The sequence below is a fragment of the Hydra vulgaris genome, chromosome 04 (genome assembly GCF_038396675.1).
Source record: "Hydra vulgaris chromosome 04, alternate assembly HydraT2T_AEP".
Classification (NCBI taxonomy): domain Eukaryota; kingdom Metazoa; phylum Cnidaria; class Hydrozoa; order Anthoathecata; family Hydridae; genus Hydra; species Hydra vulgaris.
The window spans coordinates 36,718,759-36,745,990 of NC_088923.1; the positions used below are offsets into that span (position 1 = coordinate 36,718,759).

The following is a 27,232-nucleotide window of genomic DNA, read 5'->3' on the forward strand; positions in this document are numbered from 1 at the left end:
AGACAAAACAATAATTATCCAGAGAACAAAGAAAGATTGTTATGCTGCATAGCTGCATGCAATTTCTACAATGTTTGCATGTTCTAACTATTTCTTCAGTCAACTTATGTGTGCCGTAAGTCAGCCGATATCTAGCCGTATGTACACTCTGCATGTTCTACCTATACAGGTTAGTCAATTTGTTTACCTTGTTTTCGACACAATTCATTAAATTCATTTGCAACACTATTCCTTTACTTTATTATTGATACTAATTTTTAATTTCATTTGCATCACTATATCTTTACGATACTTTTTGTTAAACTCATTTGTGAAATTATTTCTTATTCTGTTTTTTGAAAATAAAAAAATGCAACAGCCACTCATTGCGACATTCAAAGTTTCGCGACATTATTCCATCGCACCTTTGATGTTTAGTGAGATCAGATCTTAAATATATATTTAGTTAATTATTGCTAACTCTATATCTTAATACTTTAGGATGCTTCCTCTATTCATTTAAAGATTGCGATGAATTTTAATAATGTCGGATGTTTATAGATTTTGTTTAAACTTAAGTCTATATTTTTATATGTCTAAGTAAAATTATTTTTAAAAAGCAATATAAATTTTGTTAAATTATAACTAAATTAATTTTTTTTTTTTAATTACTTTTATTTAAAAAAAGCCACCACCGTATTTATTTTGCAAAACTATTTTCTTGTTTTTCAAATATATATTTAACTTCAGTGACGGATCAAGGGAGGAGGGGGAGATGATGTGAGTATGCATTTCTCCCCTCCCCCATCAGAATGGGAAAGCCCTAGAAAATCTTAGAAGTTGAGGACCTTTTTTTTTAGGAGACACCAATGCGGTACAAAATACGAAAATATTTCAACATCCCCAACCCCACCAAAAATTCCTGGATCCGTCACTGTTTAACTTCCCTCCAGTTTGTAATCAAGTCGCATGTGCGATGTTACAAGCCCTGCTTTCGTTATATAGTAAGCGATGAGAGTAATTATATCTCTAATTACCGCAGTGTGCTATCACCTTTTCTCTTTTAAGGAGGAGGAGGTTTTTAAAGTTACCAAGTAAACTTACCAAGTAACTCTTTTATTTACATGCTTCAATTGCGTCCGCAAATAAACTTTGTTTGCATTTTACATTAGATTATTTCATTACCTATTAAACTTATATAATCTAATAAAAGGATGACCAACCAAAGTAAGTTTAGCTATTAAAGTAACTATTTTGCATTAGCTGTCAATAAAAACGCGTAGTGTGTGACATTTTGTCAGAACGAAATGTCGTGTTGAAATATAATTTTGTGCTGTGTCAGCAATATAGATAAAATATTTAGTTCTCAAGCTAATAATAAAATTGGTGCTGCTGTGAATTTCAGCAACTTTACTCTCATAATTGTTAATCAATTTTAAGTTAATAGTTTAATTTTTTTTTATGAATTTGTGTAATTTCTTCCAAAATGTGATCATTATATTAAATATATACTTATTATATCACTTAATATAAGATGAAAATTGGGCCATATAAATTATATTTTACTTGAACTATATAGATCTAATGCTATTTTTTCATAGTGAGATAATAGATTTAAAAAAACATAGTTTAGCGTTATTTAACACTCACCTAACTCACCTAGCTTTTTATCCTTAGTATAAAAGTCATTTAAGTAGCTGTGTAGTTGCATTAATATTAAGCTTCTATCTAGTTTTATTGGATGGTGTACTCTTATAAATAAGTCCCATATTAAATTTAAAAGAATTTTACAAATAAGTGGATTATTTCTATCAGTTCCACCATTTAAAAACTGAAATTTGTGGTAAATCTTCACCCGCACACTAACAAATTATTGGTTGAAGTCATCTACAAGCCATGTTAAATGTTAGTTTTTTTATGTGCTTAAAAAAGATGGTTTAAAAGATGTACGAAATTTCAGTCAGCAATTTTAATTGATGAGATTGATAAAAAGATTTTTGTTTTTACATATTTTAGAAAAATTTTCTTAAAAAAATCAGCACTAGTGTTATAAATGATGCCAAAAATTATTATTATATTAGATATAGATTTTTGAATTTAAACTTAATATTTGAATAAACTTAACCAATAAGGGGTTATTTAAAAAGAACAAATGTTTTTAAGTCTAGAAACTAGGCTATTGAAAATTTGCATTGTTATTTATTTTTGTTATATAAAATGTGATACTAAACTAAAAATTTGAAAAAATAAAATAAATCATTTTTCCTGAAAAGTTTTATTTGAGCCTGATCAGATAGATATAAATATTATTTGTAAATTTATTGAGATATACTTAGATTTAACCTAGTTAGATCTTTTAACCGATGGAGTTAAATATGTTTTAAGTATCACATAATTCTCTGTAAAAAATACTTATTTCATTTAGTTTTTCTGAAAAAAAAAAGCTTATAGATTTTAGTTTTGCTAGAATTTAATGTCTGATTAAAAAAAATTATAACACACCAAAAATATTGTTGCTGTATTCACTTTGGTTTTTAGTTTAAGTTAGTTATTTAGTGTCTAAATTTTTTTTTTCATATGCTTACTATTTTTTTTCTCATAGAAATTGGTGTTTATGTTTTCCCAAATGGTGACAGATATGGTAACTGTAAAATTTAAATTTTATATAGCAATATTTTCAAATAACAGAAGAATATCTTTTTAATATATAAAAAAAAAGATTGATGCTGCAGTTTTAAGGTTATAAAATAATAAATCTTTTGAATATAAAATAAGTTGTCTACAACAGCAAAAAGTAACTCTCCCAACCAAATGAAATTTTTTTATGTTTACTTTAAACATAATATAAATATATATAAAGTATAATAATATATAAAAAGAAATTTTAATACCTATTACTTAATTTAAACATAGAGTAGACATCAGGTGGTTGGTACAATCAAAATAATTTATATACCACAAAAGGGTCATTGCAACAACATCAGTTTTTGCTATGTCTAATAACATCTGTCTAACAACATCTGTAAATATAATGAGGTATAATAACATCTGTCCAACAACATCTGAAATTTCATTGATGTATAATAACATCTGTATAAAAAGTATATGATTACTACTAGTGATCAACCGAAATTCTGTTTCGGTATTGGTTTTGGCCAAAATTTCAATTTGAACCAATACCGAAATTTCAATTTCAGTACTTTTTATAAACTCGGTATAAAGCAAAATTTTGGTCGAAAAACATAACAAAAACCAATATTTATCTAATTTAGAAAAACAGTTATTTTTGAGAATTTTCACAAAATTATTAAGAATTTTCACAAAATACCTTGAAAAAATCTTGTTTTGCAGAGAAAATCTGCCAGATGTTGAATTTTGCTATTAACCTTATATTGCCAACTTATGTATTAAATCTCAATTTAGGATATGCGAGTAATTAATTTTAACATAATATGAGTATAATAAACAACAAATGTAAAATTTCATTTTTAGATAAATTTTTCTAATAATAAATTTTGACTAGCAGAAATTTCGGTAGCGGTTTTGGTAAAATATTTGCCGAAATGTCGGTTTGGGTTTCGGCATCAAATTTGAGTACCCAAAATTTTTCAAAAGTTTCAGTTTTTTTTCTGTTTTGGTTGATCACTAATTATTACAGATGTAGTTACATCTTTTCAATTATCTAAGTATAATAACATCTGTGCATTTACTTCTGGAGATTTTACAGATGTAGTTATATCTTTTTAATTTTTTAAGTATAATAACATCTGTACAACTACATCTGTAAATTCTACAGATATAGAGTTTACAGATGTATCTTCTACAGGTAGTTATATCTTTTAAATTTTATTAAAAATAGCTGCAGGATTTTATAACATTATAAAATTATAATGTCTTATTTTAACCAGATTTAGTTACATATATGTTTTTTTTTCAGATGTAGATATACAGATGGTTATTGAATTTGGTCAAAAATTACCAGATGTAGTTACATCTTCCTAAAGATATTGTTAAGGGTCATTGAATTTCTAGATGATATTGGACAGATGTAGTTGGAAAAAAAAATTACAGATGATCTTGGACTACTCTACAGATGTTGTTCAACAGATGTAGTAATCTTTTACCCCATAAAACACACTTTTTATTTAAAGTTATTTGGAAAGTTTTCTTATTGGTATTGCATCAATGCATAAAATAAATTTAACAAACTGAATAGGAATATAAAATATAATAGTGTGTTTGCAGTTAGATGTTATATTATAGCTGAAAATACCGATAACATGACATTTTTGTCTACATGAAAGTGCAATTTATTGAAAATGTTTAGTATTTTTATGTTAAACATTTTTAATATATAAAGTTTTGTGATATTATTAATATTTGCATCTCCTATCATAGATATTCTTGAATTTTAAAAGGGAAAAAAGGCTTATATGCACAAAAGTGACATCATCAAGTTTAGTGTGTTTCCACCAACACTATTTACTAGCTTCACAAACCACCATAGCCCATCCAGGATTATTAATAAATAATATTAACAATATTGAATTTGGGATGATTTTTAATGGCAATTTTGAGTATTAAATATAAAGAGTATAAATTTTATTGCATTGAATAAAGAGCATTAAGAAATGTGAATCAAGTTTGTTAATTTAAGATTACCAAGTAAAGAGTAATACAGTTGACTCTCGATATCTTGAACTCTCAGGGAACCAGGAAAAAATTTTGAGATATTGAAAGGATTTTGGCTCAAAAAAGTGCGCAAGGGACTGGAAATAAAGTTCGAGATATCAAGTAGTCAAGATATCTAAAGTTAACTGTATGTTAAGTGCATTGAACAGAGTTTATCAAGTAAAGAATATTAGGTGATTTGCATTAAATTGAACTTAAAAATGTAAGTATAATATTTAAAGTAAAAATATTTTTTATAGCTGGTGATTACTCACATCGAAGTGATGGATCTATAATGAGACAAGGAATAGGTCAATACACATCTAAAGATGGCTTAATTTGCAAAGGAATTTGGTCTAATGATAAACTAAATGGAATAGGTAAATAAAAAGAGTTTCATAATAGCAAGAATAATGATAATTAAAGCATGATATCATGGGGACTACATCAGGGATCAGCCCTGACTAGGGATCAGCCCCAAGGGACTACATCAGGGATCAGCCCTGACATCAGGTAACAGCCCCAAGGGACTACATCAGGGATCAACCCTGAGTCCCTTCCTTTTCGCAATTGTCATGGACAGACGGACAAAGTTAGACAGGAGTTCCCTTGGACTATGATGTTTGCTGATGACATTGTGACCTGTAGTGAGAGTAGGGAGCAAGTGGAGGTAAACTTGGAAAGATGGAGGTATGCTTTGGAAAGCAGGGGAATGAAAGTGAGCAGGATTAAAACAGAGTACATGTGTGTAAATGAGAGGGCAGACGGTGGACAGGTCCAGTTACAAGGAGTTGATTTGGTGAAGGTCAACGAGTTTACCTACTTAGGGTCGAGGGTACAGAGTAATGGAGGAAGTGAAAGAGAGGTAAAGAAGAGAATGCAGGCAGGATGGTGTGGATGGCACAAAGTGTCTGGTGTGATCTGTGATAGAAGGGTGTCATCTAGAATGAAGGGTAAGATCTATAGGACAGTAGTGAGACCTGCTATGTTGTATGGACTAATGACAGTGGCACTGACAAAGAGACAAGTGAGGGAGATGGAGGTGTCTGAGATAAAGATGTTAAGATTCTCATTTGGAGTGACGAAGAAGGATAGGATCAGAAATGAGTTTATTAGAGGATCAGAACATGTAGCATGTTTTGGAGATAAAGTTAGAGAATTGAGATTGAGATGGTTTAAACATGTACAGAGGAAACAAGAGAGCTATATTGGCAGGAAGGTTTTGGGGATGGAACTTCCAGGTAAGAGGAGGAGAGGTAGACCTAAGAGGAGGTTTATGGATGCATTGGTAGAGGATATGAGAGTGGTTGGTGTGTCAGTGGAGGACACTCATGACAGGGCTAGATGGAGGAGTTTGATCCACTGTGGGGACCCCTAAACGGGAAATGCCGAAATAAAAAGAAGAAGAATAAAGCATGATATCATAATTACCTATATTTTTGAAGAAAGGTACATTTGTTGCTTGTTCCCTTTCTCTATCCACCCTTTTATGCTTTTAGACGCAAACTTTGTTTGACCTTGTGAGTCCTTAATAAATTGAGAGCAAATGTAGATTAATAATAAATGTAACTTATCCAGATAAATTTTTAGTTCTTAAAGTACTAGAAAAATCAAAGAGTTCCTTAATATTATAAAAATGCTAGGGATTGTGTATATTAAACTAGGGGTTGTATAAATACTATTTTAAATGCTGTGATAAACAATATCTTTATTTTTAAATACCTTAGAGGCAGATCAGGCTCCTTAGCCATGTTACAGACAACTTACTTTGGAGAAGAAAAACTATGATTTTAAACACTCAGTGTCTAAAATCATAGTTTTTCTTCTACAAACACATATTTAAGTCCCAAAAATAAAAATTTTGATAAGTCCCAAAAATAAAAATTTTGAGTTAATTATATTTCCAAATTATATATACTTAAATCTATCATCTATTTAAGTATTGAATCAGTTAAAAGTTTTTTTGTTCTAAAAATAGACAAAGAAAATATCAATTTCCTTTGTCTATTTTTAGAACAAAACCTTAGCAGATGTTAATTTTGCAACAGATTTGATATATGGTTTCCAAAAAAGTTTGGAAGTAAGAGTTAATCCTAAAAGATTAAGGGTAGATGAGTCATCGAGTACAATACCGTTCATAAATATAGGAAGATTTAAATTATTGTGATAACAATTGGCTGAAAAAAATTAAGTTTTATCTAAATTAAAATTCACCAGCCACTGTGCGCTCCATGCTGTAGCAGAAGTGAGATTCTTTTCAAGTTCAAAAGCCCCCTCCAAGCAATCAGAGAGTGTTGGCTTCTTATCATGACAAGAATAAATAGTAGTATCATCAGCGAACAATGCCACCTGAGATGTGAGAATGTCTGGAAAATCCTTAATGTAAATTAAAAAGAGTATAGGGCCAAGGGTAGAACCTTAAGGAACCCCTGAAGTTACAGAATAAGAAGAAGAGTGCTGCCCATTGAGGACAACTTTTATACTACGATTGGAAAGGAAGGATTCAATAATCTTAAAAATGTTACCAGATACACCATAAGAAGAAAGCTTATGGAAAAGACCAGCATGCCAAACTTTATCAAAAGCTTTAGAAATGTCAAGAGCGATGGCCTTAACCTCTCCACCTTTATCTAATGCACGATAAAACCTTTTGGTTATTACTGTTAGCAAATCAGTTGTAGAACAAGAAGATCAAAATCCATATTGATGATCAGAAAGTAAGTTATTAGATTCAAGATGATAGATTAAGTGTTTGTTAGTTAAAGATTCAAAAACCTTGCTTATGATAGGAAGAAGACTAATGGGATGGTAGTTAGACGAATTAGATTGTTCTCCAGAATTTTTGAAAATAAGAATAACAAATGCCACTTTCCAGCAGACTGGAAAACAAGACTCTGATAAGTACGTGTTGAATAGTTTTGAAAGTATAGACGATAGCTCTGGAGAACACTTTTGCAAGATTATAACAGGTATGTTGTCCAGGCCACAAGCTATAGAGGAGTCTGAGCAGGAAATCACTTTAGATACAGAAGCTGGAGTGATACAAATGTGATATAGCCATCAATCTGTTTGATGGCTATATCAGGTAGAACGCAACTAGTGGAGTCAAGAGATAATATTGATGAAAAGTTCTTAGCAAACAATTCAGCTTTGTCTTTAGGTGAGGTGACAAAGTCTGAACCATACAAGAGAGGTGGAATAACAGATTTGCCCTTATTATTGATACTATTAAAGATTTTCCAGAAGTCACAAGAGCCTAATTTTTGTGATGAGATACAAGATTTCATGACCTGAGAATAGCGGGCTTTAGCGTTAGATAAAACCTTTTTACAATGGTTTCTTGCAGTAATAAATAGAGGTCTGTTTTCTGGAGAATTGTTTTGTTGATAGATATGAAAGTAATGGTTTCGATTGGCAATTGCAACAGCTCAATCTGAGCAAAACCATGGAGAAGAGTGAGGCTTGACCTGGAATTGTCGAGAGGGAATAAAAAATTCCATGCCAGCCTGAATCCACGAAGTTATGTAAGAAGCACATTTGTCAACAGGAAGACGAAAGATTTCTAGTATTGGCATAAAGCATCATCAGAAATATTTGAAAAATAATAGTTGCTAGTGTATTTTCTACAAAATATTACTTTGTAGAAATACAATAAAAAAATTTTCTTTTATAAAATATTGACTGACATAATTTAATCATTTTTTTCTTTTATTCTGACTGTCTAAATTGAAATACCACTATTTTGCAATTCAAAGTTCTATTATAAATTTCAATTTTTGTTTTAGGCGAAGTTACATTTACCTCGGGTGCAGCGTATGAAGGAATGTTTGTCAACAACTGTATGCATGGAAATGGAAGATATAAATTTCCAGATGGTTCAGTGTATGAAGGTTTTTTTCAAGACAATAGGTGATTTAATTTTTTTTAAAGTTTTTATAGTAATCTTTTGAAAGCATGACCATGGCCATGATTAGCTATGATCATGACCTTGATCAGCCATGACTATGGCCTTGATTTACTATCCATTAATATTTTTAGATTATGATATAAAAATATTTAGTAGTGCGTTAGTAATGATGTAAACCATGTGTAACTTTATGTTAAAGTTATGGGATGTCATTGATGGACCAATGAATCAATATTGCCTAATCTGACAAATTTCGCTTATTTAGAACCTGCTACATCATCACCTTTTTTTGATTTACCAATTTTTTATCTAATTAAGTAAATGATTAAAAGATAAATGATTAATGGCTAATGTTTGATTAATCTGCATCAGCTTTTTTATACTCGGTATAGTAATTTTTTTAGTTGATAATTATTCTATTGATAAATTGACTTCAATTTAGAAATGATAATTTTATATCTATATATTTCAAAGCTAACTAATAATAGCTATTTACGCATATGTAAATTTTAGACAGCTAGAAGTTAAGTGCAGTGAGAGTTAAACTTAATTATCTAAGACTCTTTAGACCCATGCCCATTGGAGTTCATTTTCAGCTATAAACATCTTCATTATTATCTATAAAGTTCTAGGTTATACCAGACTGGAATCTTGGTTACCTGCAGTTGATAAGAAAACTGAGAGTTAAAATAATTTATCTTTAAATAAATTTAACTTTTTTTCAAACTCGGGTAAATCTGGGTAAATAGTAAAATAATCTAGAGTTTTTTGTTGATAATTTTGTTTTAATTTTTGATTGCTTTTAACTGTTTTGAAAGTAAAAAAGTTGCTTTCATTGAAATTTTTCGAACAATAATTAACATAAAATTATTTATCGTCTACAAATAGTTTTGATGATTTCAATGAAACTTAGGCTATATGATTACAGCTTGTTTGTTGGTTTTCAAAATTCAAAAAACATGTCATCTGATATGATCATATGATCAGATTATATATTATCATGGTTCTGCTTTTTTTTTTTTTTAAATGTTATGTAAGTATTTAATTCAATCAGAGTAAAAAATGTAAACATCTTGTTAGAGAATTGAAGGCCATTTCAATGGCAAACTAATTTTTTTCAAACCAATATGTTTGATTGTTAATAACAGATCCAGAATTTATAGACCTTACTGGTCTGAAGTTTTGACAGTTTGTAGCAAAATCATGTTGTGGCAGATGCAAAATTAATAGTATATTCTTTGTGCTGCTGTAGAATCATATGTATCGGTATCTACATCTTTATCATCAGAAGGTCCAGCAACACTTTTTTCACTTTATTTTGTTCTATAATGAAACAGTTCTGCAAAGTCTCATAGTATAATTTATTATAATTTTTTTTTGATTTTGTAAAGCAACAAGCCCAGCAAATGATCATGGGTAAAGGAAAGAAGTATTTTTTAAATAAGGTTATTATAACTGAATATATGTAATTGTATACTGCCGGTATGTACTTTTAATAAATATATGATAAATATAAACTATAAAAAAAATATATATTTTATATATATATATATATATATATATATATATATATATGTATGTATATATATATATATATATATATATATATATATATATATATATATATATATATATATATATATATATATATATATGTATATATAAAATATATAATAATGTATATAAAATATATAATCATAAATATTTAAAAAAAGTTTTATAAATGAGGTATTCCATGAGAAATTAGGATAGAAATGTAACCTACCATCTCAGATTTTCATCATACTGTGTAAAAATGGTCACCTATATTACAAAGATCTTGCAAAATTTGTAGCTATTTTGGAAATTCTAACAAAGGCAGAATGGAGGCCTGGTAACCATGGTAGCATTAAATTTTTATGAGTTTTTTTTTTTTTTTTTGCTCTTGTTAAAATATATAATTTAAAGAGTGTTTTGATGCAAAATTGAGAGATGGCTTTTTTGAGAATTTTCGTAAATAATCAAGCAAATTATAATGAAAAAATACATTTAGATGTTAGAAATTAATTTATTTATTTGGATGTTAGATTTTGGTTTTAGATTTAAGATTAGGATGTTAACTTATTTGGATGTTAGAAATTATATATACAAAATTAATTTGGATGTTAAAAATTACTTAAATTATTTAAAAATTTCCATTATAAAAAATACCATTATCAATAGTTAAAATGAAAAATTCATTATACTTGTAAAATATTTAATAGTCTAAAAAATTAAATAAGTGCAAGTTTTAAATAAGAAAATAGTCTATAAGAAACTAGAGGCCATTTGCATCTGATTCATAAATTGTTTAAAAAAGAAAACTGGTGTACTATTACTGACTTAATTCGAAGATTGTATTTTAGACAAATCATCTCTGTCTATCTGATACATGCGTCCTGTTCTTGAAAATAATGATTTTTTTAATCATAATTAGAATATGAGGCTTAAGAACCTAACAACAATCATCTCTACTTGCCCAGTGTAGTTAAGTGTTTGGCTAAATGAAGATGCATGAATTTTACAAGGGTGTCTTCATTTTCTTCAACAACTTTTGATAACAAAACCAACCCAGTTATTCATATTATATTTGCAGATATATTTTCTTGCAATGAATTTGTGAAGATATTGATATTAAAAGTTAGATTAAATTGGTGGAAACTTCTTGAACCAGTTAAAGTCTTTACGTTATTTAATTGTAGAGTCAAAGATTTACTGACTGAAAATATATCTTTGCTTTTTTTTTTAAAAAAAAAAGGAGAATGCCAAATATTTTACTTTTAGAAAAATTGATTATTTCTTCAATGTTCTGAATTTGTAAGCAAATTGGGCATTAAAGACTAGCACTTGAAACAAGTCTTTAAACTGTCCCACCAATGCCATTAAAAGGTGACTTTCCATGTGACATTGCAAAGAAATTCCATTCTTATTGCATACCAAAATCTTCAGTATGATGGCATAAATTTAAAAAATGTTGCCGCAAATGTCAGAATAACCATCAGAAACATTTTTTGTTCAAATTTGACAGTTTTTTTTTATTATACAATAAGTTCCAACATCATGTGCTAAGTAATCAGATATAAAGCATAAAGACATTTGTTGACTTTTAGTAGCATCCTGATTATGTTTGTTATAAATAACTACAGGATGTATTGTGGATTGTTGGTGGTTCCGGTGGTAACTCTGGATTTTGTCTTGTATGACAAATTTGAAATTTTCTGCAAAATCAACCAAAACAATAGTTTCATTTGTGGGTATGGATAACTTCAGTTTATTCAAATATTTACCTTGTGCTTTAGCAATCTAAGAGTGGGGTGTTATGCTATCAAGTCTTTTCACAAAGACTTTCAATGAATTTGCCTTCAGTATAGATATTGCTTGATATATAACTTAGAAGCTCTGCTTTATCTCTTGTACTCTGCTTTTTGTATTCAGTTATTTCATATTTCATCAACTTTATCATTCTCTTCAAATGATCCTTTATTTTGCGAAAGATTTACATATTTAATTGATAATATTTTAAATTCCAGGGCAACAATTATATATATGGATCATGCATTTCCTTGACTCTCTGCTACAAACAATGTTCTCAATAAGTTCATGATAATTCTTCTTCAGTTTAACTGCACTAAGTAAAGCCTTAGGTTTTGGAGTATTGTACAAATACAAACATCATGGGTTCCTTTTCCTAACCAGCATAGATACAGCATTTTGTCTTTAACTGAGAAAGTTTGGAAAGTCTTATTTTGGACTGAGGGTGTTTAAGTTTAAATAGTTAATTCAAGTTTCAATAGATTGTTCTTTTAATTTGCAAAGAAGGAGAATTTTTAACAGTATCTATAATAAGGGCAAATGTGTTATTCTTCCTCTCTTGCATTATTCAAATTTTTGTTGCCTCACCTAAATCAGAACTGAATTGTTTGCTAAGAATTTTTCATCAATCTCATCTCTTGATTCCACTAATCACATTCTACCTGATATAGCCAACAAACTGGCTGATCCATTGCTTGACATTCATAACACTCCAGCTTCTGTATCTAAAGTGATTTTCTGCTTAGACTCTTCTACGGTTTGTTGTCCGGACAACATACCTATTATAGTCTTGCAGAGGTGATCTTTGGAGCTGTCGTTTATACTTACTACTCTATTACTTTATACACAACTATTTAGTAAGTGCTTATCTTGTTTTCCAGCCTGCTAGAGAGCAGCATCTGCGGTATCCCTATTTTCAAAAATTTTGGAAAGCGATCTGACTTGTCTAAATGCTGTTGTATTAGTCTTCTTACTATCATAAGCAAGGCTTTTGAGTCTTTAATTAACAAACACTTAATCTCTCCTCTTGAATCTATTAACTTACTTTCTGATCATCAATATGCATTTCAATCTTCTCGTTCTACTGCTGATTTGTTAACAGTAATAACTGATAGGTTGTATCGTGCATTAGGTAGATGTGTAAAGGTTAAGGCCATCGCTCTTGATACATGTTTATTTTTGGATACACTTACTTTGGATACTTTTTTGTACCTTATTGATCAGTTTAGTTAGCAACCGCTAACTAAAATGATCAATAAAAGTTTTCCACCTTACCAATTATATTTGATTCAATTCTAAAAATGTTAGTTTTAATATTCCTTTTTTAAAAATACTTCAGCTGCTTTTCTTAAAGGCCATGAACCAATGTCAAAATCTGAATCTTTTCTCTTCTGTTTTCTGTTCAGCTTTACTTGCATTAGAAATATTGACTTATTTAGATCCTCAGATTTCTTCTGATGTTCAACATTGGGCTCTTCAGTAACATCATTTTTCAGGCCTATTACGATAACATCAGCTATCACTGATAGCTTTATTGACATTAGTAGTTTGCATTAAGTTTTCTTTTCCCTAAAAAAAGAAAATTAATGAGAAAATTTAGCATGTTGTGGAACCCTGTGAAATTTTATAAGTAATACATCTAATTTATCAAAACTGGTGTTTATAAGTTCTTTTTCTTGTGCAACTTCTATATCTTCAAAAAATGTTTCTTCCAGAAAATCATTTTCACCATTGTGTTCCTGTAAAACAGCCCAATCATAAATTTTTTTTTTTTCACTTCTTTTCGACATGAAGGGCACAGAAACTAGGTTTTGTATCCATACCAAATGAACGCATATCTTTTGCCATTTGAATGTCAATTTCTCATAAACCATCTATAAATATATTATAAATGAAAACAATTTGCCAAATTTAGAAAATAATATATTTTATAATAAATAAATAAAAACAATTAAAAATTTAGAAAACTAGTTAAAAGTGTGCTGGGTGTTTTGTTTGTAAAAACAAAACATCCAGTAACAATATTTAGGAACATCCAACAACAATATTTAGGAAATAATATATTTGTTAAATAAAAAAAACAACTAAAAATTTGAAAAAGTTGTTAAAAGTGTACTGGATGTTTTGTTTGTAAAAACAAGCAGCACAAGTTAAGAACAAATAAATTTTTCCTTTTATATTACTTTTATGTTTTTTAAATGGGTCAATGCAAAAAAAATTTTTATTATTAAAGCTTATGCAATTGTGACAATAATTATGCAACAATTTTTGATCGCAAATTAAAATTTAATAAATTTCTTTTTTTAGTTTTACTTTTACTATCCTGAGTTATTTTTTCTTTTTTAGGAATTCAATTGTTAAATGTGTTTTATTATTTTATATTTAGACTGTTAGGTAAGGGAACATTTACAGATATTAAAGGACAGATATGGCATGGCGAGCTTAACAATAATATAGGAAATGGGTTTCAGTTTAAATTAAATATGTAAATAAAAATGTAAATATTGTTTATACAAATGTATATGTTCATATATTATAGTTTTTAATAAAAAAAAATTAATAATGATTAAAATTTAAAATTTAATTGTATATAGTTTCTTAAAGAATGTATATAATAAATAATGTTGATATTAAACAACATGTTATATAATGTTGATATAAACAACCTGTTTTTTTTTTTTTTATGTTGTTTTTTTAAATAATTTTTTGCAAGAAAATCAGTATAACCATTTTTTTATAATTCTGGAGATTAAACTATTTTTTCTGAGTTTTTTTTTTTTTTTAGTTTTCAGCATTAGTTTTTATTTTATTTTCATAACTCTTATTAATAGTTTTTAAAATGATTTTTAAAATTATATTTAATATTTATTTTGTGTTTTTTTTTTTTACTTATTATTGTCACAATATTTTTTTTCCTAATATGTATAATAATAATATTTTAAGTAAGTCAAAGAGACATTCTAGTCTCTTTGACTTACTTAAAATATTTAAAAACAGTTTTTACTTGATTAGTACATATACCTAGATGACTCAAGTAGAAATAGCTTAGCTCAATAAAATCAAAGACAATTATATAGAAGACAATCATATAGTCTAATAAAACAAGGACAATCATATAGTCTAATAAAACTTAATGGAGTGAATTACACTTGTCTTAATAAGTGTTTGTATCATTATTGCATAAAACCAACCAGTTTAACTAATTTCATTTTTTTTATAACATAACTTCATTATTAACATTTTAGGGGCTTTTTTATTTAAAAATAAAAAAATTCAAAAAGAATGAGGCGAAGAAGTTCAGAAGTTTTGCCTAATCCAAATCTAGTAAATTCCTCAACAAAGAAGATAGTTTATGCAACTCATTTCATTGTTTTTTTGTATGCAACATGTTATTGGATACAAATAGGGGTTATGCCTGTGAGTTGTATTATTTTAAAATTTTTGTAAAACTTTTTAAGAACGATATTGATCAATAAAAGCTTTAATATTCTTTTTTGGTTTTTCTATTCAACTTTTTTCAATATAATTTATTTTCATGTTTAGTACCTTACAAGAAAACTTGGTGCTAACACAACAATGTTTGGGTATCTGCAATCAGTTTTTGCTTTTGTGCAGCTGTGTGGGGGTCCATTTTTTGGTCGCTTTGGAGATTTATTTGGTGGCAAGTATGCATTATTGCTTGCTGCTTTCTCTTCAGTATCTACATATGGTTTAATGTCTATTGCATCATCTGTGCCATTGCTATTTTTGTCTCGCTTGGTTTCTGTAGCTATGCACACTATGCAAGGTACAAACATCAACAAAATAAATTATTTAGTTCAAATACTTAGTTAAGTCAAAGACTTAATTATAGCAGAAAATTATTTCCAATATCATTTTCACAATTGGTATAATTACATTAATTGTTTGTATTTGACATTAATAACTATTTGTATTTAGATTTATTTTACAGTAAATAACTTCTTAAATATTTTTTATTAGGATCACAAATGGTTATCACTTCTATTACTACTGATGAAGGTAACATTTCTATACTCATTATGTGATTCATTGATCTTTTGCAGTCAGAATACATGCTTACAACATTTTTTTTTTTTTTTTGTAAATCAAGTCAATTGTAGAGCATTCTATATTATGCAATATATTAATGTATTATAAGAATCTATATCCCTACTTTTTACTTCAGGACAGAACACATTAAACAAAAACTGTGATCAATTTTTATAATAGCAGCTAATATTATAATCTTAGTAATTATATACATATTATCATAAGTGTCTAAGATAAGCTATCAATTAACCCAGCGCCATCCATTCACCCATTCATGCTTACAGTCTGCTTAATTTAATTGACTATTCATGTCAACCATATAACCATGTCACTGTTGTCCGAGTTGAACATTTATTTTCCAAATTAAAGTTCATAAAGAAAATAAAGTTCATAAAGAAATGTGTAATTCTACAGGCAAAAAAGAGTCAGCAGTTTAAGCTTACTTTTTATTGAAATAAAATGTGGCAAAAATTTGACTTTAAAATCATTGATTTTTGCTTGCTTAATCATTAGTGTCTTTTTTACAGTATAGGCTGTTCTTTTATTCTAGCCAAAAACATAAATTCCAAAAAAATTTAGTTAATCAAACCTATAATTTTTATTGAAATTTGTTCTATAAAAGTATTTGAAAGTGTCTTTGATGTTTTTTTTATGCTGGATGACAAAATTTGTAAAGTACCAGTAAGATAATCATCATATTATAATATAATAAGCAACTTATTAATGCTCATTCAAGTGTATTTGACACAGTACCCTTGGCAGCCATTGAAATCAAGATAGTGGCAAAATAGAGTCGCATCACTTTTTTTTTATAAGAAAACGTAAACGAAGGTGTATGCAAACATCTAATTTATGTAAAATTCAAATTATGTAATGTTAAAAAATACTAAACAAATATCCCAGCTAGCACACATTGGTTGATAAAGCGTTAGAACAATTGTGCGCATTGCGTTAGCCCAACATTGACCACCAATGTTGTTTTATATCATTTTGGTTACAAATGCGGCATTGCCAACAACCAAAAAACAACATTGGCCTAATGTTGTATTTTAAGTTGGCGTTGTATAATATTTTACATTGATTCAACATTGTATTTTATGTTGGCAAAATGTTGTATTTTACATTGTCAAAATTTTGTATTTTAATTTGATCCAACTTAATATTATAAGTTTACACAATGTTATATATATTTTTATCGGAATTGAATTTTTTTGTTATTTATTTTAATATGTATATATATATATATTGAGATACATACATACATTATATATTTAGGCGCATATACGTTTGAATATATACTTATAAATATATATTTCATTCATTTACAATGAGTCAACATTGCTGATGATTTTATTGTGTACTTATAAATTGCATATGGTTAAAGAGTCATTATTCACGTTTATTTTGCTTGTGGCTTGATATTTTGTTATATAAGAAAAAGAAAAATATATTAGCAAAACTTATTTCCATAATCAACTGAAATATTTTTTAAATTACTGAAAAATAATTGTTATAAATTATATAAATATATATTTGTGTATCTGCCTTTTCTTGATGCAAACACAATGTTGATCCACTCTATATAATCCAACGTTATTCCAGTGTATATTGATCAACGTTGATCCAATGTATAAAATCCAACATTAATCCTAGCTGGGATTAAGTTTACAGTTTTACTTTTGTATGAAAATTGCATTGCGGCAACATCTTAACTTTGATCTATAAAATATATTTCTGTTTTATAAAGTCTTTTATTTGTTATATACTTTTAAATTTTTCATTAATCAGCATGCCAGCATGTCCAAGTGGTTAGCTTGCAGAGATTCTGAACGTATAAGTCGAGATTCAAATCCTACCACTGCGCTATGGTTTTTGAAATCTGATTTTTTGGCAGAAATCCATTTTTTTTAAGTATTAAAAAAGATTTTTTTTATGCAGTACCTTAAAGTAGACCCTTCAAATTTATAATAAACTTGGTCTATTTTTAAATTAATAGCTTAGTTTAAAATATGCACTCAAGTTGAGATTATTTTTTAACTCAGCTTAGTTTATAGTGAGTTTGTGTAAGGTGAGCTGTTAATTTAATAATACACTTTTACAGAATTAATAAAATTAATTAATTTTTATAAACTTTTTATATAATTGATATTTTTGATTTCTGTAAAGTGAGTTATTTTTATACAGGTGTAAAATTTAATCATATAAAAATATTGCATTGTTATGTTAATTATATATAAGCAATTAGCGCGTAGAAGTATTTCTGTTTCCATTACTTTTTTCAAAACATTAAATTCACTTTTAAAAAAATCTCCGGATTTCTCCAAAATATTTTTACACAATTGAATTTTGTTAATGTTCAGAAATATATTCCAATTTTTAAAACTTGTCCCTAGTTGCCCTACTTAAAAATATATCTCTTTATTTGCAGTGATGTACCGTTTCAAATATGACGATTTATTTAATGTATGGCTGGAAAAAAATGATGAAAATAAGAAAAACTCAAATATTTTTGAGCATGTTATTCAAATAGTTGGAAATAATATAACAGTAGTTATTACCAATAAAATTCAAATGAAAATTTGTTGTTTGTGCCATTCTTTTAAACGAAAATGGTCAGATAGTTAAAGAGCAATGGGCCAATATAAAAGTAAAAATTCAAATTGATTGAAAAAAGAAATTATATTTACTGATAATGCAACTCCATCAATATCTTTTAGTCAGTCAATATCATCAAGATCTCCTGGATGACCAAGTTTATCATACACCAAAAAATTGGATCAGGCCAAGATATTGGAAGCATCAGAGTTATGTTGGGATAATTTGCACGAAACATCTCTTATATTGCAAGCAGCAGGATGACACGTCAGCAAAAGAAATGTGATTTAGCATAGGTTCTAAAAGAATTAAACAAAAGTCTCAGTCAACTAAAATTAAAAAAACTATATTTTCACCAAAAAAAGAAATACAGTAGAAAAAGCATTAGAATTAATTTTGGATTCCAATTTAAGTAAACAACAATATCAAAACATTAGACAAGGAGCTTAGATCAAAATTGTAATTTTTATCTTGATTACATAGAGATTTAGAAAAGTAAATCGGCATGTAGACTAAATGGTATATCTATGGTTTGAACTCAGAAAATAAAATCTTATGGAGCAATTGCTCTCTTCAATCTGTGCGGTTTTGAGTTGAATACATGAAGGAATCCACAGAACACATTTTAAAAGAAAAACAAGATTGATAATCAAATAGATAAGTTAAAGCCAATAACAATTTTTTTGTCTAACAATAAAAAAAATTAAATCAACTTTACTTTATTTATGATGCATATTGATGGCAAAAGTTTAAATATTTTAACTGGAACAAATCCAAACCAAGCTTGTTTGATATTTGTAGCTACTCCCAATGATTTTGTTAAAGTGCAGGAATTCAATACCACAGAATCTTTTAAGCATAAATCTAATACTTTACAGTATGACATTAGTCCACTACATGCTTGGATACAATTTTTTGAATTCATTGACCACATGTTATATAGATATAATTTGTGCGAATGGCAAATTCATGGTACTAATAATAAGAAAATTGTTTTATGTAGAAAAAAAGAAATATAACTACAGTTCTTTGAAAATTTACACCTTCACGCGGATCACCCAAAAGGTTTTGGAAGTACTAATGACAGCAATACTGCACGCCAACCATTTGAAAATGTTGAAAAATTTGCCGAAATAACTAATGTGAATGAAGACATGATTAGAAAGTCAAATTAATTTAGATAAATTTGAAAAAATTGTTTTAAGACGGAAAAACATCATATATCTAAATATCCTTGGTATCCGATGCATGCAACTGCATACAAGGTTTTAGTACATGGCAGACAAGTTCTAGAAAAAACAGCACTACCAATTGGTTATTTTGGTAAAGAAGGGTCCATAGCAAGACATGAAATTTATAAACATGATAGACATGCTCACAATGCCAGCAGAGAAAAAATGATAGACATGCTCACAAAACTAGCAGCGAAAAAGTGAGCATGATAGTGTGCAGAGAAAGTGAGCATGATTGTGAGCATTATAGACATGCTCACAAAACCAGCAGAGATAAAAATCTAAAAGATATTTTTCATAGAGCCTTAGATATCTCAAGTTCTATCATTTCTAGTATTAATTTACACAGAAGAATTAGTTTACTAACAGAAATGCCATCTAATACCTTGCAACATCAACATAGCAAAAGCGAAGAAGGTAGTAAAAGTGAGGGCGATAAAGCCTTTGATGAGGACCTAATTTCTGTTAACTATTTAGATTTCATTGAATTGAATAGTAAAATATAGTTGAAATTTAACTGATTTTTTAAATATGAATTCATATAATTATATTTCTTTACAATAGATTTGAATAAAATATAACTGTATATTAAATATATATATATATTTTTATATATATATATATATATTTATATATATATATATATATATATATATATATATATATTTCTTTACAATAGATTTGAATAAAATATAACTGTATATTAAATATATATATATATATTTATATATATATATATATATTTCTTTACAATAGATTTGAATAAAATATAACTGTATATTAAATATATATATATATATATATATATATATATATATATATATATATATTTATATATATATATATTTCTTTACAATAGATTATTAAATATATATATATATATATATATATATATATATATATATATATATATATATATATATATATATATATATTATTCATATAAAATTTAGTTATAACACATTTACAACATATAACCGATCTTAATAAATTAAAATCATTAGTTATTTTGTTTTTAAATTGAAGTTATTAGTTTATGCCAAAAAGTTGGGTCTCAGAAACCATAGTGCACTGACGACTTTTTTTTTTTAATCTTTTTCGATTTTTTTAAAATCAAAATAAAACACTTTTGAAGTTTTATAGATTGTATATACATAGCATATGTAAAGATATTATACACTATAACAAACAAAATAATTTTTAAAAAAGCTAAAGATTCTAAAAACATCAAAACACCGGGAGATATTTGTTGCATATGTGTCATAATTGAGATACTTATGTTATTAATGTGCTTAGGTAGTTAATCCTAATAAGCTGCGAATGGACTGAAAAAAAATTATGGTCTGAAACTTAATAAAGAAAAAACTTAATAAGAAAGTCCTGCTACCCCACGAGGTGCTGCTGTGGAGGCGAAAAAAAAAAGAAAAAGAAATGCCCATAGCTAGAAAAAGCTTAAATGTTTATTTTAACAATTCCAAGTCTTTTTTCTATATTTATCTTTTTGCTATAAATATATATGGCTAGATTAAAAAAGTTGAAAATATATTGTATAAAGGGGCGGATTTGAACCCTCGCAAAGCGCCATCGATGACAGCGCATTGAACCACTAGTCTATCAAAATATATGCATGTAATTGAAAAACAAACCATTTTATAAACTCTTATGCTAATTGCAATTAGTCAACACTTTTCAAGCAGGTTTTCTAAATGGACTTTTTTGTAAATTGTTGAAGCCAAAAAATTTTTGCGTATGTGATGTCGCTTTGTGGCAAAAAACTAGAAAAATCAAACTAAAAATAAGATTTTAAATTTTTTAGAAAAATTCCTTTTGTTAAAAATACATAGAATATATTTTTTTGGGATATAATAGAGACTAAATATAGTAATTACTATGTTATTTCTTTAAAACTATTGATTTATTATTGTTGTAATAAATACAAACTCTTATCCGTTAAATGATAAGCAAATTGAAATAGTTGAGTTATTGAATTTTTATGAAAATTTCAGGCATATCTTTAAATTATTTCATAAGAAAAACCTGAAAATTTGAGACCATAATTCAAAGCAGTTCAAAAGTTATTGCGTATTGAAGTTTCATAAAACATTGACTTCATTTTTCAAAGTTTTCCATGTTTCAATTGAGCAACTTCATGCAGTTAAAAAAGTTGTTGGAAATAAGAGGAAGTGCTGAATTTTTATAAACGAATATAATATCAAGTTTTATACATTAAGGAAAAAAATTGAATTTTTTAAAAACCTCACCTGCTTAAAAAATGATAAGATTTCTGCTAACTTTGAGAAGCAAAAGATCAATGTGCCAACGAGCTATTGGCTTATAGTTTTTTGAAAATGGTTTATACATCTATATACTTTCAATAAATTAAAAGACATCAATGGGTGGTTTTGCTTAAATGAAGATATCTTTAATATAAAATAACTTTTGACAGAAAAAAAAACTGCTGTTAGAATTGGTAGCTATTTAATAAAAAGAATTTTTAAATTTTGGTTGGCCTCTGGTAGTTGTTAAATATTTAAAATTTGTTCCTTTGTGAACCCTGAATTTAAATATCTTATTTTAGCTATAAAAAAGTAGATTTATGATTTAAATTAAATTATTTAACACTTTTAAAAAGAAAAATCAGTGCCACCAAGAAGGGAGGAGGGGGGCAAAAGGGACAGTTAGTCCTTTTTTTTCATTATTTATGATACAATTCATATTTTTAGGTACACACTTGATTTGGCTAGGAAGCATAGAAAAGAAGTAGGAGCACTTACATTTAAACAAAACAAGAAGTTAACTCATCAAAAAATAAATATGGACCTTGCAAAACACTTCCTAAGTTATATATTTACATCAGGGCTTATTCAAGATATAGCTTATGGGACAATTGCAAAGTGGCAAACCATAAACTCATATCAAAATTATTGTAAATTAATAAACCAATCTGTTTTATCAGATTCATTGCTCTGGAAAATTCTTAAATCAGTTAAACCAAGCCAACAGCATTCACTAGCATTCAAGACATGTGAAGGTATAAATGGGTTTATTTCTCTAATAAAATACTTTCTGTTGAGTTCAGAGATAGACAGAAAGTCTATTAAATAAGAAAGGAATGTCAATGCATATCGACTGCTTTTTTTTTTACAAAAATGATGCTGATGATTTAAAGAAAAGAGTTTATCACACATAGGACTTATGGAGCATGCTGAAGAAAACAAACTAATATTTTTTATTATAGATTCATTTGTAGATCTCATAGCATTTTCATAGTTGTTTTTTTACTGTTAAAATTTTTTTTGAATTAAAGATATCTTCATTTAAGCAAAACCATCCATTGATGTCTTTTAATTTATTGAAAATATATAGGTGTATAAACCATTTTCAAAAAACTTAAAGTCAAAGCTTGTTGGCACATCAATCTTTTGCTTCTCAAAGTTAGCATAAATTTTATCGTTTTTTAAGCAGGTGAGGTTTTGAGACATGATTTATAAGACTAAGGTTGAGTTTTAAATTAGGTCAACTGCAATTGCAGTAAAAAAAAACAGTTTTTCTTTCTTAAAAACTTATAACATACTAATATAAGCCTAGATTAATCTGAGACTTGGTGCTCAAAAGTACAGAATTTGCGTTATTGAATGCTCCTGGGGTAGTTTTGGATAAGGGGGAAAAGTATGTTGCAGATATTTTGAAAACTCAATTTTTTTCAGGTTTTTCTCATGAAATTGTTTAAAGATATCCCTGAAATTTTTAAGAAAATCCGATAACTCAACTATTTCAAGTTGCTGATTTTGCATTATTCTTATAAAAAACAACTCGTAAGTTAGTAAAGCAAATTGCATTATTTTACTAGTAAAGTATTTGAGGTTATGTGACTCTTTTAAAATGAAGACAAGAAATTATGCATAAAAATAGATTAATTTTTTTTAAATCAGCCTAGTTTAAAAACATATTTGTTAACATAATTAGAGGTACTGAAAATAATTTTTTGACTTTCATATTGATAAAAGGTTGTGGTGAAGAAAAAAAAGAAGTGTTACTAAATCCACAGACTTTTCATAAGTATTGTTATTTATTTAGAATGAATAAAAACAAAAATATAAATGCATTAAAAACTAACTTTTTGTAAAAAAAATTATCATCACAGTCTGCAAAAATCTAGATAAAACAGACATTCATTAACAAGTGTTACAAACTTCAACCATCAACCATGTAGCTATGTTATCAAATCTTAGTTGGCTTGAGACAGGTTTTCCGTAAAAAGTGCTTAAAACAGAAAAGTGATCCCAAATTATTAATGATTTTTTTACAACTTTTGTTTTTATTCTGTTAATGTAAATATTTATTTAACAAAGAAAGATAGATCTTTTTTATTTTTTTTATTCGAAGATGAAAATGTTTATAGAAAAAAAATACTTTTATTTTAAAGTTAGTAAATTTTTATACTTTTTTTGTGATAAATTTGTGACATCAGGCTCACTTTTAAATTGATTGAAACAGCCGTGCTAAACCACTGAGCTATTAATGGTATGCGTTTAGGAGACAAACAAACCTACTTATAAATCTCTTATAAGCTCAACATATGCAGAAAAAGTGTGCATTTTTTTGCTCTTAAATCATGAATTATTTTACTAAAAAATATTGAAGTAAATAATGAATAAGTATAGAAGTGATTGGTGTGGAATAGATAAGTATAGAAATGGTCGGTTTGGTAAATGAGGATATATATATATATAAGGAAAATGTATAGAAAAGGTTATTTTGCAATTATTATTATTACTAGTGACATTATTATTATTATTACTAGCGACAGGATCCATAAAAATATGAGTGAAATAGGCTTACAAACACTCATATTTTTATGGATCCTGTTGCTAGTAATAATGATAATAATAATACAAGGTTATAGCTATGGTTTTATAAAAAAAAAAATGGTATGTAGTATTATGTTACACTATAATAACCTTCAAATTGATTGTTTCTAAAATAATAATTGTCTATCTTGTTTTTAAATTTATTTATTGTTTCTTGATTTACTGTTTGTGAACTTAGTTTATTCCAATTGTTTTCAGTTCTGTTGGTAAAAAAAGTGTATCTTGCTAAAACGATTTTATGATTTGTTCAATGATGGAGTACTGATTTCTTAAACACAGTTGGTTGATATTTAAAGGGTTTATGCAATTGGTAGTTTTAATTTAATGTGGTAGTGGTGTAGTGGTAGAGTGCTTGCTTCATGAATGAGAGGTTCTGAGTTTGATCCCCACCACGTCCCTGGTAGTACCGCGCTTAACTTGTTTCTCCGCACAATGGCCTTGTTCGTCAAGGTTCTTGTTTTAAAGTTATAGAGTTGAGAGAGGATTATAACCACAATTAAGCAGCCTCCATGCCTGTAGTGACCTTCTTGGCCTTATGCCTCCTTGTCTGTAGTGGCCTTCCTGTCTCGGCCTCCTCGTCTGTAGTGGCCTTATCTGGAGGTGAATCAACATTAAAAAAAAATTAAAAAGTCTCTTGTGGATTTTATATTGATAGATTAGGTCACCCCTTGCTCTTTGTGTTTCTAAAGATATAATTTCTAATCTTTTTAGCTGGTCTTCATAGCTGTAATTTCTTTACTCATCAATAATTTTTGTTGCTCTTTGTATGCTTTCTGCAGTTTTAATGTCACCTTTTAAGTACGGAGACCAGACAAGACTAAGTGAGGTCTTACTAAAGATAGATTGTCTTATTACGATTCTGTTATTACTTTTGAACCTTTTTTTTATTAATCCTAAAAAATGGTTTGCTTTATAAGTTACAGTTGCAATATATTCACTCCATTTAAGGTCTTTTCTGAACAGTACACCCAAGTCTTTTTACTTTTCAGTTGTTTCTATTTTGTGTTTATTTAGTTTGTAGCTATACTTCTGGTTATTTTGACAAAATGTATTACATTACATTTTTTCTTGTTGAAAGTCATAGACTATGTTTTAGCCAATTGCTATGTTTTAGACAATTGCTATGTTGTAAATTTAAATGGTTTGTTTCATTAGAAACAGCTGCTAATGTCTTTGTGTCATCTGCAAACAGTTTGCAGTGACATTTAATATTGTCTAACATATGAATAATGTATAGAACAAATAGTATGGGTCCCAGCACCGAGCTTTGAGGTACTTCGCTAGTTACCTGTATCCAATTTGATGTAAAATTTCCTAATGTGACTCTTTGTTATCTATTTGTCAGTAAAGCTTGAATCCATTTTATTAATTGATTATCTATCCCATATTTGCCAAATTTATAAATAATTTTTTTATGGGAAACCTTATCAAATGCTTTGGTAAAATCAAAGTAAACAATATGTACCGGAAAAAAATAGATCAAAAGATGTTTATGTTTTAGAAAAACTCTTTACAGTTTTTCTAAAAAACTGTTAGGAGTTTTTCTAAAAAAAGTAGACTCTTCAAGTACTTATATAAAGTAGAATCTTCAAGTACTTATATAACAATTCTACTTTTTTCTTGGGTTTTTTTATTCATTATTGTTTTGTATTTAAACTTGAGTTGAATATAAAATGCAAATAAATTCCACTCATTTTTTTTTGCTTATGCTTTTTTTTCTTATAGTATCTATGGTTTCAAAACAACATGTTTTTTTAAATAAATGTTTTTACAATCAAATGTTTTAAACATTTAACTGATAAGTCAATCTTTTGCTCTATAAGTTTCATTAACATTTAATTATGTCAATCAAAAAATGTCAATTTATTATATCTTCAGCTTGCATATTTTCTCTTTTTTCTTTTTTTTTTTTTTTATAGCAAGCGTTCTATTTCAGGTAATAATATCCTAAACCTTTTCTAAAATGCAGTTTGTTGTTTTTTATATATGGGCAATTCCATTTTTAACTTACCTTACACATGCAACAACTTTATCAAATACTATTTAAACTGTAAATTAAACTTTTAGCTATTTTGTATGAAAGCTGTTAGAATTAGATTAAGAATAAAATAAGCTAAAAAGTTTTGAGTCAAAAGACGCCAAAAGAGGACTTATTATTGAAAATGCCACTTAACTTACATTACACGGAAAGCAATGTAAATATTGCAATGTAAAAAATTGCTTCAATTTTTAGGTCAGATTTCTGCGAATCAGTAAAGCGGTTTGTATTAAAAACTTTAACAAGATGTTGAGAATTCTATACCAATTTAAAAAATATATAAAAAATTTATCAGAGGTGACCAGGTAAGGAAAATAAACTGGTTTTTTTGATACCATATATTTAACTTGTGTTGCATCACTTACATTACTGAGCGATTATTATCGTGGATTTTTTATATCTATTATTAAGAGTTAGAGTTATGTAACAAGAGAATCACAAAAGTACGAACTCATTCATTAAAAATAATTAACAAAGGAGATTTTAAAAAACTAGTGCACTCCTCCTGAGTGATTTTTCATAACATTTTTGAAAGTTATTAAATCAAAAACAGTTTTTC

General features: G+C 27.6%; 2 protein-coding genes across 3 annotated transcripts in view; both read left to right on the forward strand.

The window, feature by feature from the left end:
- Nucleotides 1-1,086: 1,086 nt before the first annotated feature.
- On the forward strand, nt 1,087-14,525 carry LOC100215027 (MORN repeat-containing protein 2). 2 transcript variants are annotated; one of them, XM_065796206.1, is made up of 5 exons: nt 1,087-1,206; nt 2,582-2,620; nt 4,911-5,030; nt 8,436-8,559; nt 14,274-14,525. In XM_065796206.1, exons 1-5 carry the CDS (start codon nt 1,194-1,196, stop codon nt 14,374-14,376), a joined length of 399 nt encoding a protein of 132 aa, XP_065652278.1. In that variant the 5' UTR covers nt 1,087-1,193; the 3' UTR covers nt 14,377-14,525. The 2 variants fall into 2 exon arrangements, with proteins under 2 accessions (XP_065652278.1, XP_065652279.1); XM_065796207.1 differs by lacking the exon at nt 2,582-2,620 and having other exon boundaries at nt 1,109-1,206.
- Nucleotides 14,526-15,109: 584 nt separating this feature from the next.
- Nucleotides 15,110-27,232, forward strand: part of LOC100197202 (solute carrier family 22 member 18) — a 29,751-nt gene continuing 17,628 nt past the window's right edge. The window contains exons 1-3 of the mRNA XM_065796208.1: nt 15,110-15,304; nt 15,431-15,674; nt 15,869-15,907. Coding sequence (XP_065652280.1) covers nt 15,170-15,304; nt 15,431-15,674; nt 15,869-15,907 — 418 coding nt within the window. The 5' untranslated portion in view covers nt 15,110-15,169. The remainder of the gene's footprint in view (nt 15,305-15,430; nt 15,675-15,868; nt 15,908-27,232) is intronic.